Here is a 15,888-nt window from a genome sequence, read left to right as displayed (position 1 = left end):
CGATTGTGATTGCTCAAAAGGTTGGCAAGGCTGGCAAGGCTGGCAAGGCTGCCTACGGAAGTGTCGAGGAGAGTTTCTCACAGAAGCTTGGCACGCATTCGATTTCGTTTCGTTTCTTTTCCTTTTTCGATGCCGAAGCCGCTGCCAGCGAGTCAGGCACCTTTTCTCTCCAATTCTCTCCAATTCCGTTGCGAAGCAGTCGATAATCTTTTCCTTGTTCCTGACACGCGATCTTTCACACAAGCACTGATGCCTCGTTAAACTGCTGTCCAAAGGTATGTAGAGAGTGAACATGCTCCTGCTCCCCTCTTGCTTCTTATGATGAGAATCCAGCTGGCACCAGTCTGAGAAGACTTGTACTCTTTACATGCGGATCAGCTTTCCATGGCCTTGAGCCTACAATCTGAACATTCCCCCTACAAGTAACAGTGCACGGTTTTGTTTCTGCGGAACTTGGGACTGATTTGTGCCGCAACTACAACAGGAACCCCCATCTGACGTCTTGATATCCTGTCAATCCCTCCCCACCATGGTCCTCCACAACCCGAACAACTGGCATTGGGTCAACAAAGACGCTGGTCCCTGGGCCAGGGAGTATTTAGACACAGAAGTCAAGAAGGTCTCGGCGGAAGAGGATGGAGTGTCGGCAAAGATCACAAAACTGACCTCGATGGACGGCGACGTGGAGGTGAGCCAGCGAAAGGGCAAAGTCATCACAATCTTTGATGTTGCTTTACAACTAGAATATGAAGGTACAAGCCTACACCTAAAGAGGATGGTGAAAGAGGTGGCTCATTCGTTATAACAGGCAAGACCCAAGATGGCACCGACGTTGGCGGGAGTATCAGAGTCCCGGAATGCGCATATGACACGGAGCCTGATGACTACGTGGTATGTACCACATTGACGAAGCGTGCGAAACTTGCTCGGACTATGACTGACAACTTTGGCAGTTTGAGATTGACATCTATTCCGAGAAGAAAGAGAAACAGCCCGTTAAAGATCTTGTCCGATCGAAGTTGGTCCCTCAGCTTCGACAAGTGTTTTCTAAATTCGGGCCCGCCTTGATCGAGGAGCATGGCAAAGACCTTCAACACGCGCCTGGCTCCAACCCGTCGAGTGGGTTCGCAACTCCCACGTGGCATCCTGAAAAAGAACGCAAACCTTTGTCTCCTGCCCCTACCACAACCTCCACAAGCGGAAAATCGTCCATCAACACGACTACAGTCGTTGCGACGGATGAGTTTCGCACAACGGCAGAAGAAATGTACCAGACCTTTACCGATCCCCAGCGCCTTGCAGCGTTCACACGCGCCCCTCCTCGACTATTCGAGGGCGCCAAAGTCGGCGGGAAGTTCTCTATTTTCGATGGCAATGTAACTGGGGAGTTTGTCGAACTCCAGCCCCCAAAGAAGATTATTCAGAAATGGAGATTAGCGCAGTGGCCCGAAGGACACATGAGCACCCAGGAGATCTTCTTCGACCAGAACGATGTCGACCGAGTGACTAACATGCGCGTTACGTGGACCGGGGTACCGGTTGGACAAGAGGAAGTGGTGCAGAGAAATTGGGAAGGCTACTACGTTCGCAGCATCAAGCAGACATTTGGGTACGTCTTGCACACTGGTTGAAATGTTTTGGAGTGTATTGCTAACCAAGTCAACAGCTTTGGGACCATTCTTTAGGCTGCCACTGCCCAGCAGGCATTCACGCTGCATTTTTATAAAAAGCAAGGCGACCGGAGTGATGTGGATCGGCCGGCAATCGCATACTATAGGTCACTTTGTACGATTCTAGACTTTCTGGGGGCGGAAACCCCCTAAGAAAACGAGCCCACGCAAGGACAAGATTCGATAACGACGGAACGCAATGTTACACAAAAAGTAAGAACACGTCGTGTTTAGTTTGAACGTCTTTCTTTGGCTGCGATTCCCAGGTCCTCTTTCTCCCACGATCCGCGAGCAGCGCCAATCCCAGCGATCGATCGTTCATCTGCGTGCGTGTTTGTGTGTGGCAGGGAACAGGGGGCAAAGAGATGGAAGAACAAGCATCGTGATATGCCCGACCAGTTTCCCATACGTCATTTCCCCCCTTCAGCCGTCGCCAGCTTTGATCATCGACATCAGGACAACCTGCACCGCCACACTTTCAACTCCTCCCAAGTCTTATTGTCTATTGTGCTTCATAACAGTCCAACGGCTTTCCGCTCGTCAGATCTTCATGCGGTTTCGCTGATCTCTGCCGCTCAACCTCCTGTTCCTATCCGTCGAGCGTGGATAGATTGGACTTTACCTAGGCGGTAGAATACAATCTTGTGTTTGCACCGTGTGGAGCAAAGTGATTTGAGCATCAGTGGACACCATGTCCGAACAAACTGTTGCCGAGCCAGCCACCAAGGCCCAGACGAGTAGTGAAGATGAGACAGACCTTACGAGCGTCCTAAATACAGGCCAACGAGCAGATCTAACACTGCTCATTGCAAACATCACCGAGTCAATGCGCAAAGTGATTCTTGATAACTTCAGTTCAACAGCAGGCCTGGACAAAACGCTCCTCCGAGAAGGTATGACCGAGGAGGAGAAGATGATGGCAGTGGATCCAGCAAACGTCGACGTCTCTGCGTACGACCGCGAACGGAAAATGAAGGCTGAGATCGACAAGGATCTGGCAACGCTGAAGATGAAGAACCTCAAGAAGAATTCTCTCAAGGCCTTTGACGAGTGGCGCGAGCAGGTCATCCTGCGGGTTGGCCAAGTCGTCAACAGTGAACGCACCGCTCAAGAACAAGTTCGGAAGGGCGCCAATGCCACATTATCAAGGCCTCAGGCACCAGTCACCACTGCCAGAGTCATGGAGGCTGGGTCCAGAGTGGTCAACCTGAAATTCAAAGACCTGTTCCCTCCCACGAAAACTCCATTGACGAAGCTGCCCATGGACAGGCGAACGCTGGTCCTCCATTCTTTGCTCTTGCTGCTCCTGTCCTTGGAGCACTACAATGCGTATTCTCGCATTCTGCTGCTCAACTTGACATCATCACTGAAACTGCCCCTGAAGGCCTTCGAGCAAGACGAGTACGCGACGGCCAAAGGCCTACTCGAAGCGGCCAAAGAGCTGACAGCCGACGAGGAGAAGATGAAGAAGATCAAGGAGAATGAGGAGACTCGAAAATGGAGAGTTCGCTACGCAACTGCGGCTGGTGCTGCAATTCTCGGTGTCACGGGCGGTATGGCAGCTCCTCTCGTCGCAGCAGGTGTCGGCTCTGTCATGGGTGGACTCGGGCTTGGTGCTACATCCGCAGCTGCATACCTGGGCTCCGTAGCAGGAAGTGCTGTCCTCGTCGGTGGACTGTTTGGTGCATATGGCGGACGAATGACGGGCCAGATGATGGACTCGTATGCACGTGAAGTCGAGGACTTTCAGTTCCTGCCTGTTCATGGCAGCAGTGACAAGAAGACCAGCGAAGATGAAGCTCAAGGTGCACAAGACGCAAGTGAACATGACCACAAACTCCGCGTCACCCTTGGCATCTCAGGTTGGTTGACCGAGAAAGAGGAGGTGGTGAAACCATGGCGGTCCTTGGGTACAGGCGCCGAGGTTTTTGCGTTGAAGTACGAACTGGAAGCATTGCTGAACTTGGGCAATGCAATGAACGGCATGGTCCAATCGGCGGCCTGGGGATATGCACAGAAAGAAATCATATCACGGACCATCTTCGCAGAACTTGCCGCGGCGATGTGGCCGATGGCCCTCATGAAGGTCGCAAGGGTCATTGATAACCCCTTCAGCGTTGCGAAAAGTCGTGCCGACAAGGCGGGTGAGGTCCTGGCGGATGCCCTGGTCAATCGCGCACAAGGCGAGCGTCCAGTCACCCTCATCGGATATTCGCTTGGAGCTCGCGTCATATACACCTGTCTCATGAGTCTGGCGAAGAGAAAGGAGTTTGGAATCATTGAGAATGCCGTCATGATTGGCTCACCAACACCCAGCGATACTAGCGACTGGAGAGTCCTCCGCAGTGTTATCGCGGGCAGACTCGTCAATGTCTTCTCGGTCAACGACTACATCCTTGGCTTCATGTACCGTACGTCAGCCATTCAGTATGGAGTGGCTGGACTGCAAAAGGTTGAAGGCCTGAGGTCGGTCGAAAACTTCGATGTCTCGGAGGATGTCAGCAGCCACCAGCGCTACCGCTACCTGATCGGCGCCATTCTCAAGAAGATTGGCTTTGAGGATATCGACATGGACGCCGTCAAACGAGAACAGCAAGAGCTAGTAGAGATGGAAAAGGAAGAGGAGAAACAGTCTCTTGCTGCGCAGAGAAGATGGCTGATGAGGAGGGAGTCCCATGGCGGCAAGGTAGACGAAGCCGCTGAAGGCGAAGAAGAGGCCGAAGAGTTGGAAAAGAAGATCCAGGAGCAGACGAAGAAGAGCCTGGTGAGTAGGGCGATCGAGTATTTCTACGTGCCGAGTGTCCCAAGTGCGCAAGATGCGCAAAAGTTGGCGAGCAATCTACAGAAGGCCGGACAGGACCCTACCCAGGCTGGCAATGTCGCCAGTCAAACAGTCAAGGACGCCCAAGCTTCAACAGAGAGCTATGCAACCTACATTTACAAACACCTGCCGAGTATGCCACACATCAACCGTTCCAATCCCAACGCAGTTCAGAAACCGGACGCCACAGACGCCAGCAAACTCACAGGCCAGGCACCCAAGAGTGCAGAGGGAGCAACAAGCCAAACACAAAGCTATGTCCAACAAGCCTCGCAATATCTCTCTTCTCTGCCGAGCATGCCTTCCCTCTCAAGCGGCATCAAAGGGAAATCCCAGGCACCACCAAAAGCAGCGACAGAGAAGGCGACGGAATCTGCAAATAAGGCGGCAGAGACTACCACCGCCGCTGCCAAGGGCACAGCGAGCACAGTGTCCGACGTGGTCACACCGACGGTCGAGAACGCGTTGAACCCCAAGGACAATCCCGCAGTCAAGTCCACCAGGCGTGTCACCCGCCAGACCCCAATTATTCATCAAGCAAAAGATCGCACACCGGCTCCACTCAAAGATAAAGCGGGTGAGGCAGCTGAAGCAGCGGGGACAACCGTGCAGAACGCGACTGAAACTGTACGAAAAGGTTTGGATACCACCGCCGACAAAGTTGGTGAAGCGGGCAAGGCAGCACCGGGTCTATCCCAGGACCCCGGTAAAAGTGCAGCAGATACTGCTCAGAGCGCAGTCAAAACCGGGCAGAGCTATACCTCTAGAGCAGCGGCCTATCTGCCTAGCATGCCTAGCATGGGATTTGGACGCGCAGGGAAGAGCGGGAAGAGACCACCGCCACCAAAACTTGAGAAGAGATCGTCCGAGTCAAAGACAGGCGCCGCGACCAAAGCAGCGCAAGAAGCACCGAAACTGGAGAAGGCACCGGCAGGTGTCAAGTCGCCACCGCCCAAGCTCGCCCGGATCCCATCAGGAGTCAAGTCGCCGCCGGCGCCAAAACTCGACAGGATCCCCTCTGGTATCAAGTCGCCCCCGCCAAAGCTGGACAGGACTCCCTCTGGCATGAAATCCCCACCGACCAAGCTCGATCACGCTCCATCTGGGGGCGTCAAGTCTCCGACAAAACTCGGCCCTCCACTTTCAGGAGTCCCCACGCCGTCCACGTCAGTCCCAACACCGAGTCTCATACGGCAGGTCAGCAGTGGTGGCGTGAGATCGCCGCCGCCGAAACTGGGACCCCGGAGGAGCTCGAGTCAACAGGTCCAAGTTCCCGCAGCGCCGACTCCCGCGGCCATCGGCGAGAGGCTGGCAAGTCTCTCCCAGGACGCAGCGGCCGCAGCCAAGAGGGCTGGGAATGCGGCCACCGGCGCGGCGGGATACAAACAGGGTGAGAACGCCACGAAGGACACAGAGAAGAAGAATAGGGGAGTTAAAGAGACTTCAAGCCCTGTAGCCACACCTTCTGTCCCTGGCGCAGGTGCTGCGAAGGGCGTCACCTCGTCAGCCACAGATGCAGCGAGCAGGGCCGGTGAAACTGGCAAGAACGCCGCGGGTGGCGCGCTGAGGACGGGCGGCAGCATGATCTCCGGCCTGGGACGGACAGTTGGGTTCGGGAAAAGTTGAATGGCACTGCGCCTGAGACGCAGTGAAAGCTTCTATATCAGATGATTGCTTCAACGGGAAATTTAGTTTCTGTGGGTAGGAAAAGAGGAGGCCATTGTCTCATCACATCACATCGATGGCATGTAACATGTAAAAGGTTCGGGTGCGACCACGGACCACGGACTACGGCTTTGGTCACCTTGTTGGGCTTGGGAGCACTGCATGGTTGTATTCATATTTATATCCACAGCACTGACGTCTCTTAAAATCGTACAGTTTTCCGGGTGATGAGTTTCTTGGGGCACACAAGTCCATTCGAATACCTTTCACTGTCTCATCCTTGCCTTTTCTTCTTCGCGACTCGCGGCCGGGATTGCCTCATGCACGTATATCACACCCTTCTCTGTGCTTTGGTCTCTAGGAATGAGTAGGAGGCCTCATACGTCGGAGACATCTCGCACTCGTATATACCACCTGCCTGGGTAACCATGGGTGAGTGATTCAGATAGGGTGTGTATGTGACGATATGGGAGTAAGGTCGGAAGGATAGGGAGAGTGGGGAAAACTACAAGATCAAGAGCGCGGAGGAGATGAAAACAAGCAGACGTGGAAGAATATCGACATGTTGTTCCTTGGCCTTGTCTGATTACAGAGGCTGCATGAACTTTTTGGGTGGAAGCCCTATCCCACTTATAAGACGAATGAAGGTATTATCCTACCATTTTCCCCGTTTTTGTTTGCCTTTGTTGTTCTCCTTTTTACAGCCAAATGTCGCCCATTTTGATATCGCAGGCCCAGATCACGTATACATACACATTCAACATGCCCCCTTACCGGCGGCGTCTTCCAGGCAGCAGCTCTCCGAGACCGTGCCTACCTACCCAAGCAAGGCAGATGCCTAGCAGCTGTGGCTCTGCTGCGCCGTCGGCTCGTCCCCGACAAGAATGTCCAGCTTGCCCCGGACGGTCTTGACGCTGATCGAGTTCCGGTCGCTATCTCCCTGTCGGCCCACCATGCCGCCGATGACTTTCTCGACAGCCAGGTCCTTCCCCTCGAGCTTGATGTCCCCAACGATGCCTCGCGCGTCGACCGTGCCTTGGAAATTCGCGGGGTAGGTGATCAGCTGGTCGCCCGCGACGGACGTGTGGGACGACTCGAAGAGACGCTCCGCGGCGATGGAGTCGACAAAGACGCGCGAACTGCCTGAGGCGATGCGCGTCGAGAGCGTGGCTCGTGGGGCGGCCGACTTGAAGGCGACATTGACGTAGATGCCGCCGCTGCCGATGTCGATGTTGGTCGAGTTGTAGATCGCCAGGCTGCCGTTCAGGTGGCCGTGGCCGAGGTGAATGTGGGTCGAGCCCTGGTCGCCCGTAGAGATGGAGGGGATGTTGAGTGTCACGTTGCCCCGGCCTATGTCGACGTTGGTCTCGTCGCGGGCGTGGGTCAGGGCACCGCGGAGAGCGCCATAGCCAATCGAGATTTGGGTCGTGTTGGTGTGCACGGGGCCAGGCTTGACGAATCCCCTGCCCACCCGGACCGTGAAGGTGCCGATTTCAAGGGACTCGGGCAGCTGACTGAAGTCGACCATGTGGCGGGGAACATCGACTTCGAACCTGGGAAGTGCGAATTCTCCAATGATGTTGGATGGGATCTGGATTGTGGCGGCGGTGTGGGTCTTGAGCTTGCCGGTCGACGGAGTGTTGATGGTGAGGTGGCCATTGTCTTCCCCGATCGTGACCTCGCCGTCCTTGTCCTTCTTGTTGGTCTTGATGTCCAGATCGATCACGACCTTGTTGGACAACTTGGAGGTCTCAAAGACGACCTTCCCAAACACCTTTGGCCCTCGGACGGAAAGGCCACTGGCTTGGGCGGGGTCGAATTCGAAATGCGTGGTGCCGTTGAAAGGTTTCCACTTGTCGATGGGTGGGAACGGGTGCTGATGGTGGCCATCGTCGTCGAACAGTAGTGGGATATAACCGGGGATCTTGTGATTCATACCGTGGCACGGTCTCGAAAGGCCCCCGGATTGAGACCCAACCACGCTGCAAAGCGCCTTGAAGACCAGAAGAGCGCCTAAGACGGTAGCAACGAGTCTGAGCAGACGGGTTGCGAGAGAGGTCCGTTTCACTGGGGGCGTGGAAGTTGCCGGCGCTGGAAGGACCTCAATCTCAGGATCCTTCTCGTCGGTGTAGCCATTGGGGGTGGTCGACATTTTGAGGGATGGTTGGCGATGCAGGCAGCCACAGAACAGGTCAGAGAGAGGATCTCAGATGAGGAGAAGCACAGGGCGAAGGGATGAGAGGGTAGGAGAGAAGGATTCAACGGATTCTAGGATGTTGTAGGATGCGTGGTTTGTATGGAAGAGAATTGAATGCTGCCTGGAGAGAGAAAAAGCAACATCATGCCATCCCCTCCCATCATCCTGTGGCATTGCGCATGATGAAGTCACTGATGCCGCCACCGGCTGTGACCTGCACAGTGAGACGATGACGCCTGTATTGTCGCAGTAATACGGTACTGGCACCACCTTCCGTTGGGGGCTAGTGCAGCGTGATGAGAGGGATATAATACCGGTAATGTCTTGTATTACTTCGTGGGCAGCAGTGCCAAGCATTTCACTTTTCTCGTCACTTCGGCTTCACTGGAGAAAGACAAAAAGCATCAGATCAAAAGTCGCTGCCATGAACCATCCTCTCATATCGTCCTGTTCCCATCTCACGCGCTTGCAGATGGGCATTCATCCTTTGATGGCAGCCTCATATGAAGGTGGCTGTTCACCGTTGTACTGCGGTCTCTGCGCCTCCCTGTCCCTGGCACGCTGTTCCCGCTCCCGTAGAGCCACCTCATCATCAAACTCGTCGTCAGGCTCGTCTTCGAACTCTTCATCCTGCTGTCGGCGCCTTCTCGGGTCCCCGTGCTTCTCCATCCTCTCCCTCTGATACTCGCCTTCCTCCCTTCTCAGCTCCTCTTCAAACTCGATGCCCCTGGCCCTCCTCTCTTCCTCCTTTTGTTCGTTCTTCGCTTTTTGATGCCGATACAGCGCCACGCCGGCCGAGACCAAGAGGCTCACAGGACCGCGATTCCGGCGGCCGCGGCGGTAGGACGAGTTGCAGGGACCGGCGTAGCCATTGCTGACCGCATAGGCGTTGGGGGAATAGTAGCCCCGACGGTCACAGCGGCATCTGTGGGCTCGACGGCCGCAGCCGGAGCAATACTCGCTGCCCCAGTTGGTTGTGGACGTGGTTGTGGTGAGGTACATGGTTGCTCCGTTGGGGTCCTGGAGAGCAAGAGGTTGGTTGCGGGTGTTTGTGTTCATGCCGCCATAGGGAGCGGGCGGGACATAGGCACCGTATGGGGCCGGTGAGTTGTAATGATGATGGTGGCCTCGGCACATGGTTGCGATTGAGTTGCGAGTGGTCAAGTAAGGCCTGCCTCTTGATGACTTCTTGCAGTGGAAAGCCGGGGGTGTTCAAAGGGACGTTTTTAATGCTGAGTGGTGGATGATAGAGAAAGAAAGCACCGGCCTCAATGCTTTGAGTGGCGACCACGAATATATACGGAGGACGCACTCCCTTGTCCCTCTTACTTTGACAGGCACCTAGTGCAACTCTTCATAGCTATTCTCTCCAACAAAGAAATCAATCAACGGGTGTACTCCATACGGTTGGGAGGGGATCAATGCACAACACAGCCCCGTTTCTCGTCAATAGCTCCCAATGCGGTTAGATGCACGAGGGGTGCGCAGCCACCGCCCAATTCCGTCAGCCACCTCATCACTGCTCGATCCGAGTACGAAAGAAAGAATTGCTGTTGCCTTGAAAAGAGCCTAGCAGGGGATTCTAAATATCAATGGCCACGTAAATTACCGTCTATGGTGCCTACGCTTTTTCGTTCTTGAATATCTAGGAGCAGAGGGCTATGTAGGGACGTACATACACCCTCATCTCCAGTTGTCGGCAAACTCACTCCCACACATGAACGTGCTTGAAGCTCTTGAGCACCTTGGTCCTCCTCGCCTTCTCGACCCGCCGCTTGGTAAACGATCCACGCACGCCCTCGGACTCAACCTCGGATTCCTCCTTGCTACCCTCCTCCGCCTCGACCAGTTTATCCTGGTCGACGTCAAAGCACACGCCGCCCCCAGCCTCGGCTCCGCAGGTAGGATAGACGACGCGAGTCTCCATGTCGCAGTACAACTTCTCGCTCAGACTCACAAAGTGGGGGCCCTCGCTGTACTCGTTTTCGCACAGTCGCTTCGCGCTCGACTTGGTCAATTGGCTTTTGACCAGGTGCTCGCTGAAGTCAAAGCGCTCGGTGCTGCTTGCCATATCTGCCGGGTGGGTGTCGTTTGAAGGCCAGATGAAGGGCACGCTGCCGTTGACCCCCTGAGGCACCTCAGCATTGGGGACCAGCTCGAAAGTCAACCCGGCAATCCCGACGCCGTCCGGGTTGTGGTCAATCCAGGTGCACGACGTCGATCCATTCATGACCTGCTGGCCCGTCTCATAGTGGTCGACGTCGAAATGCTCCCCCAGGTTGCCGCTCAAGCTCACCCAGTAGCTGTCCAACGTCGTGATGTTGACTCCTGCCACACAGAGTGGCCGAGGGCCGGCGTTGGTGAGGTGAATCCGCTGCACCTCGGGAGGGAAGGTGAGTGCATACTCGGCGCCGGTCGACATGGGCACCGTGATGTAATCGCCGTCAAACACCGAGGACGTGGTGTCGTTGGCGGTGTATATGCCCAGTGCCGGGAGTGGGTCAGTGTACATCCAGGTCAGACCTTGCGTGACGACGAGGGTCGTCTGCGGCATACTCGGACGGTCCATCACAGGTGAGGCAAGCTCGCGCTTGTGCACGTCCTTGTACTTCTCCTTCATCTTGTTCTTGTGGAGTTCGCCCATGGTGTTCCCATAGGTGTAGCCGGCCAGAATCCCGGCATAGGCGGTGACTCCATAGGCGGTAGTGAGGGCATTGCTTCTCGACCGAAATGGAGTCAACTTTTGCAGTTCCGGCCCGGTCAACTTTGCAAAATCCTCGCCGGACATGGCCTTGAGCTCTTTGGCCGTGCTGGGGCGCACCGGCTTGCCCACCCGCGCCAAATACTCTGCGCCCGTCATCTTCCCTGGCCTCCGGCCGAAAATCATGCTGACCTCCTCGCCCGTGAAGGCGGCCTCCTTTTTGATGTAGGCTCGGACTGCCTTGCCCAAGCTGGAGAACGTGTGCAAATTCGCCTGGACTCCCGCACCCGGCTTGTAGAAAAGGGGCGCCGGCTCCGACGCGCCGCGGAGGATGTGGAATCTCGTTTCCTCCGGCAGGCGCAGGATCTCGTTGACGCTCCACGTGTCTTGCCATCTGTTGACCTTGGCTGGTGCCCCCCCTTCCGCCGCCGCTCCTGCAGCTGCTCCTCCTCCTGGCGGCGGATGGTGAACGACGGTTCCTGTGGACTCTCCCGACCCCGCTGGGAGTGAATGCCCGTCGTAGATGACCTCTCCTTCTATCACCTCGCCCTCGGATTGCGCCATGGATCCCGCTACCGCTTCGGTTGACCCCTCCGCCACCGACGACGGCTCCGACCCTGAGAGCCACTCCGCCGATCCATCGATTGCTTCCATGGAGTTGGGGTTATTGGGAGGAGTATGGTGGACGACCGTGCCCGTCGAGTCTTCCGATGATGCGAGCCACTCCTCCGAGTCTGACACCGGTCTCGGTCTTGAACCTGCCTCTGCTCCGGTCGACGATATCTGGGAGGGCGTACGAGGTTCCGAGAAAGCCTCTGGGAACAGTTCCGGCTGGGATCCATCGACTGCTTCGGTCGACCACCCTCTTGACACCGAGCCCGAGATTTCCCCCGATGACACTGAGCCTGCTGTTGCTCCCGTGTCAGAGACAGGCGACAATCCTCTGTACCAATCATGGACGGTCTCTTTTCCTTTGAGGTCGCGGAGGAATCCTGACTCGGTCGAGGTCGAGGATGATGACAACTCTGCGGCCTTTGGGGATGCCCCCTGGGGTACTCCTTGCTCTGTGAAGTCCCAGTTTCGGTATGCTCCCCCCTCCGAAGCAGGATGGTTTCTGAATCCTGGCCCGTCCCATGGCCTCCCTTTGGAGAATGATGGAGGTACTGAGTGTGGTCTCCTCGGTCCGTAGAATATAGGATCCAACTGCTGCGGGCCTTCCAGTCCAGATGCCTCGGACGCAGTTACGCCTCGAAAGGCAGAAGAATCCGAGGCCGTGCTTCCTAGTGCCGAAAAGAAATCTGTCGACCCGGAAGACGAGGCGACCCTGCTTGCCGTCTGACCTACCAAGCCCATGTCTCCTGCTGCCGCCCCTCCAGTCATGACGACAGCCTCTGCCGCCTCAGCACCTGCCGCGGCGACTTCTGCGCCAACCACGGCCGCGCCTCTGACCGCTGAGACGGCTGCACCCATCGCAGTGATAGAGCTTAAATCGGTCTGTTTCTCGTTAAGGATTGTCGATAGGTCACAGGCAAGATGGCGAAAAGCGAGCGACTGACCTGAAAAGCAAGGGAGGGAGTGTCCTAGAGTGCACAATGTTGAGGGAATGCGAGGACCACGCATTTATTCTTCTCCCGCGCCAGATGTCCAGAAAGCGTGGCGTGGTTCAGGTATCCCGGGACCGCGCCTCTCATTTCCTGTCACATATAACTTACCGTCTCCCATTTCACGTTGAACCATGGAACAAGTGGTGGAAAGTGGAGGCATGTCCAAGGTTAGATGGTGATGGGCAGTGCGGGTTTTCAGGTTGCGGGAGCCATTTCCTCGAGGTCCTCATCTCATTTGGGGATCCATGACCTCTCCCTCGGAGCGAACCAAGGGTCTGAATTCTTTATTCTCCGGCAGATCAAGTTCCGCTTCCAAGAAGAACGCTTTGAAGAGGCTGAGGCAAACTCACCACCAGAGTGTGTGGCTTAGCCAAGAGAAGGCTGCGATAAGAGTCGCATTAGGTTCTTGAGGTTCCGTGGATTTGCGAGGCTGCAGCCTGCTCTTTGTCAGTTTCTCGAACCATAGGTCTCGGTTCACACCAAAGAGGGTCCGTAGAGACATTTTGGACCTCGAAACATGAAAGGATGGGTGGTCCCTCGTGGTTGGGAATCTTTATTCATGCCAGCCTCAACCAGCTCCGGCGGCCATCGCGCCTTGCGATAAACAGATGTGCAATGTTCGGTCTGTGCTCTGTACTTGTTACCTGTTGACAATGAAATTCCAGCGCCCCCGCAAAACAGAAATAGTGGCATGGTCTATCGCAACTCTATATCTCAGTCCCTGTCACAAAGGAAGAGCCTCCTGATTGTCTGGTCGTTCTATTCGTTCCACCTGCCGGATCGCCAACCATCGTCCCCACAAGCCCAAGATGTCTATGCCCGTCCGTTCACCAGTATCACACCAAGCACATCCCCCGGTGAGCTGGAGGCGGGTCACAGCTTGGAGGGTTCGGGCGGCGGACGCAAGAAGACCTTGTCGTGGAGGCACGTCACGCAGACCTTGCCGTCCATGAGAATCTCGCCCCGCATGTTGACGAGCGTCCTGCCGCCCGAGACCAGCTCGCAGACCACCCTCACCGTGGCGCCCTCGACGACCGGCCGCAGATACGTCATGTTGATGTTGCGGCTCACGTGCCCGACGTCCATATACCCCGGCCTGGCCCCGGCGATGAGGGTGGTCGTGGTCAAGTTGTCCATGATCGTGGCGGCGGCGCCGCCGTGCAGCTTGCCGCCCTTGTTGCAGAGGTGCGGCAGGATCTCGAGCTCCCACTCTGTCCGCGTCGGCGTCACCGAGATGCACCGCACGTTGTTCCGGAGTGCGTACGCGTCGAAGCCGTCGAAGTTGGGATCCGCCAGGAAGTTCTTCTGGTACTCCATCACCCGCTCCTTGAGCGGGAGCGAGAAGTCGACCCCCTTCATCACATACCGCGGATCCACCGATGTGTCGGCCCGGGTGGGATCATAGTATGGGGAGGAGCTGCACGGTCATGGTTAATGGACGATATATCAGAGTTGGGCTCAGGACAAGAACCGTCTTCTTACATTTGTTGGCTGGTCTGTCTGCTGGTCGTCATGGCTTGTTGTGGCTCTGTGTCCGCTCTTCCGCGAAGATATTTCGATTCAACCAACAACAAAATGCGAGGTCGCTGTTGGGGTTGGGTTATCCGAGTTATGTCCTGGGAATCTACTCAACACCCAATAACAACATGGCAATAGCCGATTAAGTTGAATCGACGTGCCCAGCAGCTAGCTCGGCTTGGAGACAACCACAAGGAGTTATCGGGAAGTTATTTCATCCAGCAATTTCGTCGGCTAGCTGCATGGCTATGTGGATGGCACCTAGATAATAGTGGAGAATCCGCCACACAAGGCTCATCTTGGGACGGCGGTCTAATGGTCTGACCGAGTCAATCTGAACGTGTCAACGACTTCGTCCCTCGGCGACTCAGTTTTCCGAACAAAATCGCTTGACCAGATATCCGTACGACTTGATTACAAAACGGTGGACCGCTGGAAGCCATATCAGAGTCATCAAGATGGGCTCCCGGTGGCTTCAAACTACTCGGACTCTCTTCCCAGGACTACCCGTAAACACCACTAGACGGAGGTCAAACGCCTGGAATCGAGAGATCCACTGCAAAACCCGTTACAGGCATGTCGAGATCTATTCTGTCAATCAGGGCCATGCACTCGGTCACAGTTAGTCTATTATATCACCCCTAACAATACAATCGCTTGATCATATGGACCTGCTACGCGACGGAGCAGGAAGAGTTCCTGAGAGTGAGGATACGTGCTATGCTATGCTATGCGCAGAAGCAGCTCTATGATTTTACATTTGTGCTTCCCTCAACCCAGCCCTGCCAAAAGGTCGAAATCATTCGGGCAGCTAATTACTTCTCGGGATAGTAAGTATGGCTTTGGCTAGTCGGTGCTTGTTTCATTTCAAAGATGCGTTGCTGATACCCGTGCCCGCTCAGCAAGCTTGTGGTGGTGATATTGGCCCCCCGTTGCTTGCCGAGTTGCCGCGGTCCGATATCCCCTTAGGTACAGCCTTCCCTCGGTCAAAGCAGAATACTCCCTTTTTCACTCCTTTTCATTGTCTCCCTTTCTGTTTCTGAGGTTGTATAGAACATGGCCGAGGGTTATGAGCGTCCTCGAGCCCTGAGGGCACCAAGGCTTGGGCGGGGCCACACTGACTTCGTGCATGCGATCTAAAACTCCACTTCGCTTCAGACAGTATGCTCATAATGCTCTGCAACGGAGGCCAGCTTGCTATTGGCGTTGACTTTCTTGGTCTCGATCTTTACGCCATCCCCATCCGCTTCACCAGTCTCGCAGATCTCCTCCATGTGGATGGGTGTCGGCAGGATCTTGGGGATGTCTGTGAAGCAGCAGCTGTTGAATATCACCGCGTAGCCGACCAGGAAGAGGAACATTGCCACCACCGCGAGATGATGTACGCTCGCGCCGTGTCACCCGTGTTTTCATACGAGACTCAGAACACGCACAGGAGGGTCGAGGCGGGGATGATAATGGCCAGCTGGCCCAACGAGCATAGCAACGCGGCGTCCGATCCGGTCAAAGTACCATGCTTCGTGTAGGTTGCTCAGCACGCCAACGGTGCCCCAAGTTTCGGGAGGCGCTCAGCTCACCCGTGGGAACCCGATCACTGACGTCGTTGGGCCGGAGTCATCACCATAGAAGAAGGCTCAGAACGTTAGGTATATCATGCAGAAGAGCCCCTAGCTATTCATTGCGGGCTGGTCATTCGTGCTCTTCCTTATAAC

The 15,888-nt window shown here is 55.5% G+C and overlaps 5 protein-coding genes across 5 annotated transcripts; 2 read left to right on the top strand and 3 right to left on the bottom strand.

The window, feature by feature from the left end:
* Window positions 1-529: 529 nt before the first annotated feature.
* Window positions 530-1,685, top strand: PV07_02259 (uncharacterized protein; the record flags this gene model as incomplete). Its single annotated transcript, XM_016388857.1, has 4 exons — window positions 530-752; window positions 809-891; window positions 954-1,609; window positions 1,667-1,685. 4 exons carry the CDS (start codon window positions 530-532, stop codon window positions 1,683-1,685), a joined length of 981 nt encoding a protein of 326 aa, XP_016255785.1.
* A 676-nt stretch (window positions 1,686-2,361) lies between these two features.
* On the top strand, window positions 2,362-6,117 carry PV07_02258 (uncharacterized protein; the record flags this gene model as incomplete). Its single annotated transcript, XM_016388856.1, has 1 exon — window positions 2,362-6,117. One exon carries the CDS (start codon window positions 2,362-2,364, stop codon window positions 6,115-6,117), a length of 3,756 nt encoding a protein of 1,251 aa, XP_016255784.1.
* A 584-nt stretch (window positions 6,118-6,701) lies between these two features.
* Window positions 6,702-8,600, bottom strand: PV07_02257 (uncharacterized protein). The gene has a single exon (XM_016388855.1). It carries the CDS (start codon window positions 8,306-8,308, stop codon window positions 6,995-6,997), a length of 1,314 nt encoding a protein of 437 aa, XP_016255783.1. The 5' UTR covers window positions 8,309-8,600; the 3' UTR covers window positions 6,702-6,994.
* Window positions 8,601-8,664: 64 nt separating this feature from the next.
* PV07_02256 (uncharacterized protein) lies at window positions 8,665-9,699 on the bottom strand. Its single transcript, XM_016388854.1, has one exon. It carries the CDS (start codon window positions 9,488-9,490, stop codon window positions 8,834-8,836), a length of 657 nt encoding a protein of 218 aa, XP_016255782.1. The 5' UTR covers window positions 9,491-9,699; the 3' UTR covers window positions 8,665-8,833.
* Window positions 9,700-15,330: 5,631 nt separating this feature from the next.
* On the bottom strand, window positions 15,331-15,537 carry PV07_02255 (uncharacterized protein; the record flags this gene model as incomplete). The annotated part of the gene is made up of 1 exon (XM_016388853.1): window positions 15,331-15,537. One exon carries the CDS (start codon window positions 15,535-15,537, stop codon window positions 15,331-15,333), a length of 207 nt encoding a protein of 68 aa, XP_016255781.1.
* Window positions 15,538-15,888: the final 351 nt, after the last annotated feature.

This window comes from Cladophialophora immunda (genome assembly GCF_000835495.1).
Source record: "Cladophialophora immunda strain CBS 83496 unplaced genomic scaffold supercont1.1, whole genome shotgun sequence".
Classification (NCBI taxonomy): Eukaryota; Fungi; Ascomycota; class Eurotiomycetes; order Chaetothyriales; family Herpotrichiellaceae; genus Cladophialophora; species Cladophialophora immunda.
Note: the sequence above shows the minus strand (reverse complement) of the source record. Positions and strands in the feature narration are given on the sequence as shown.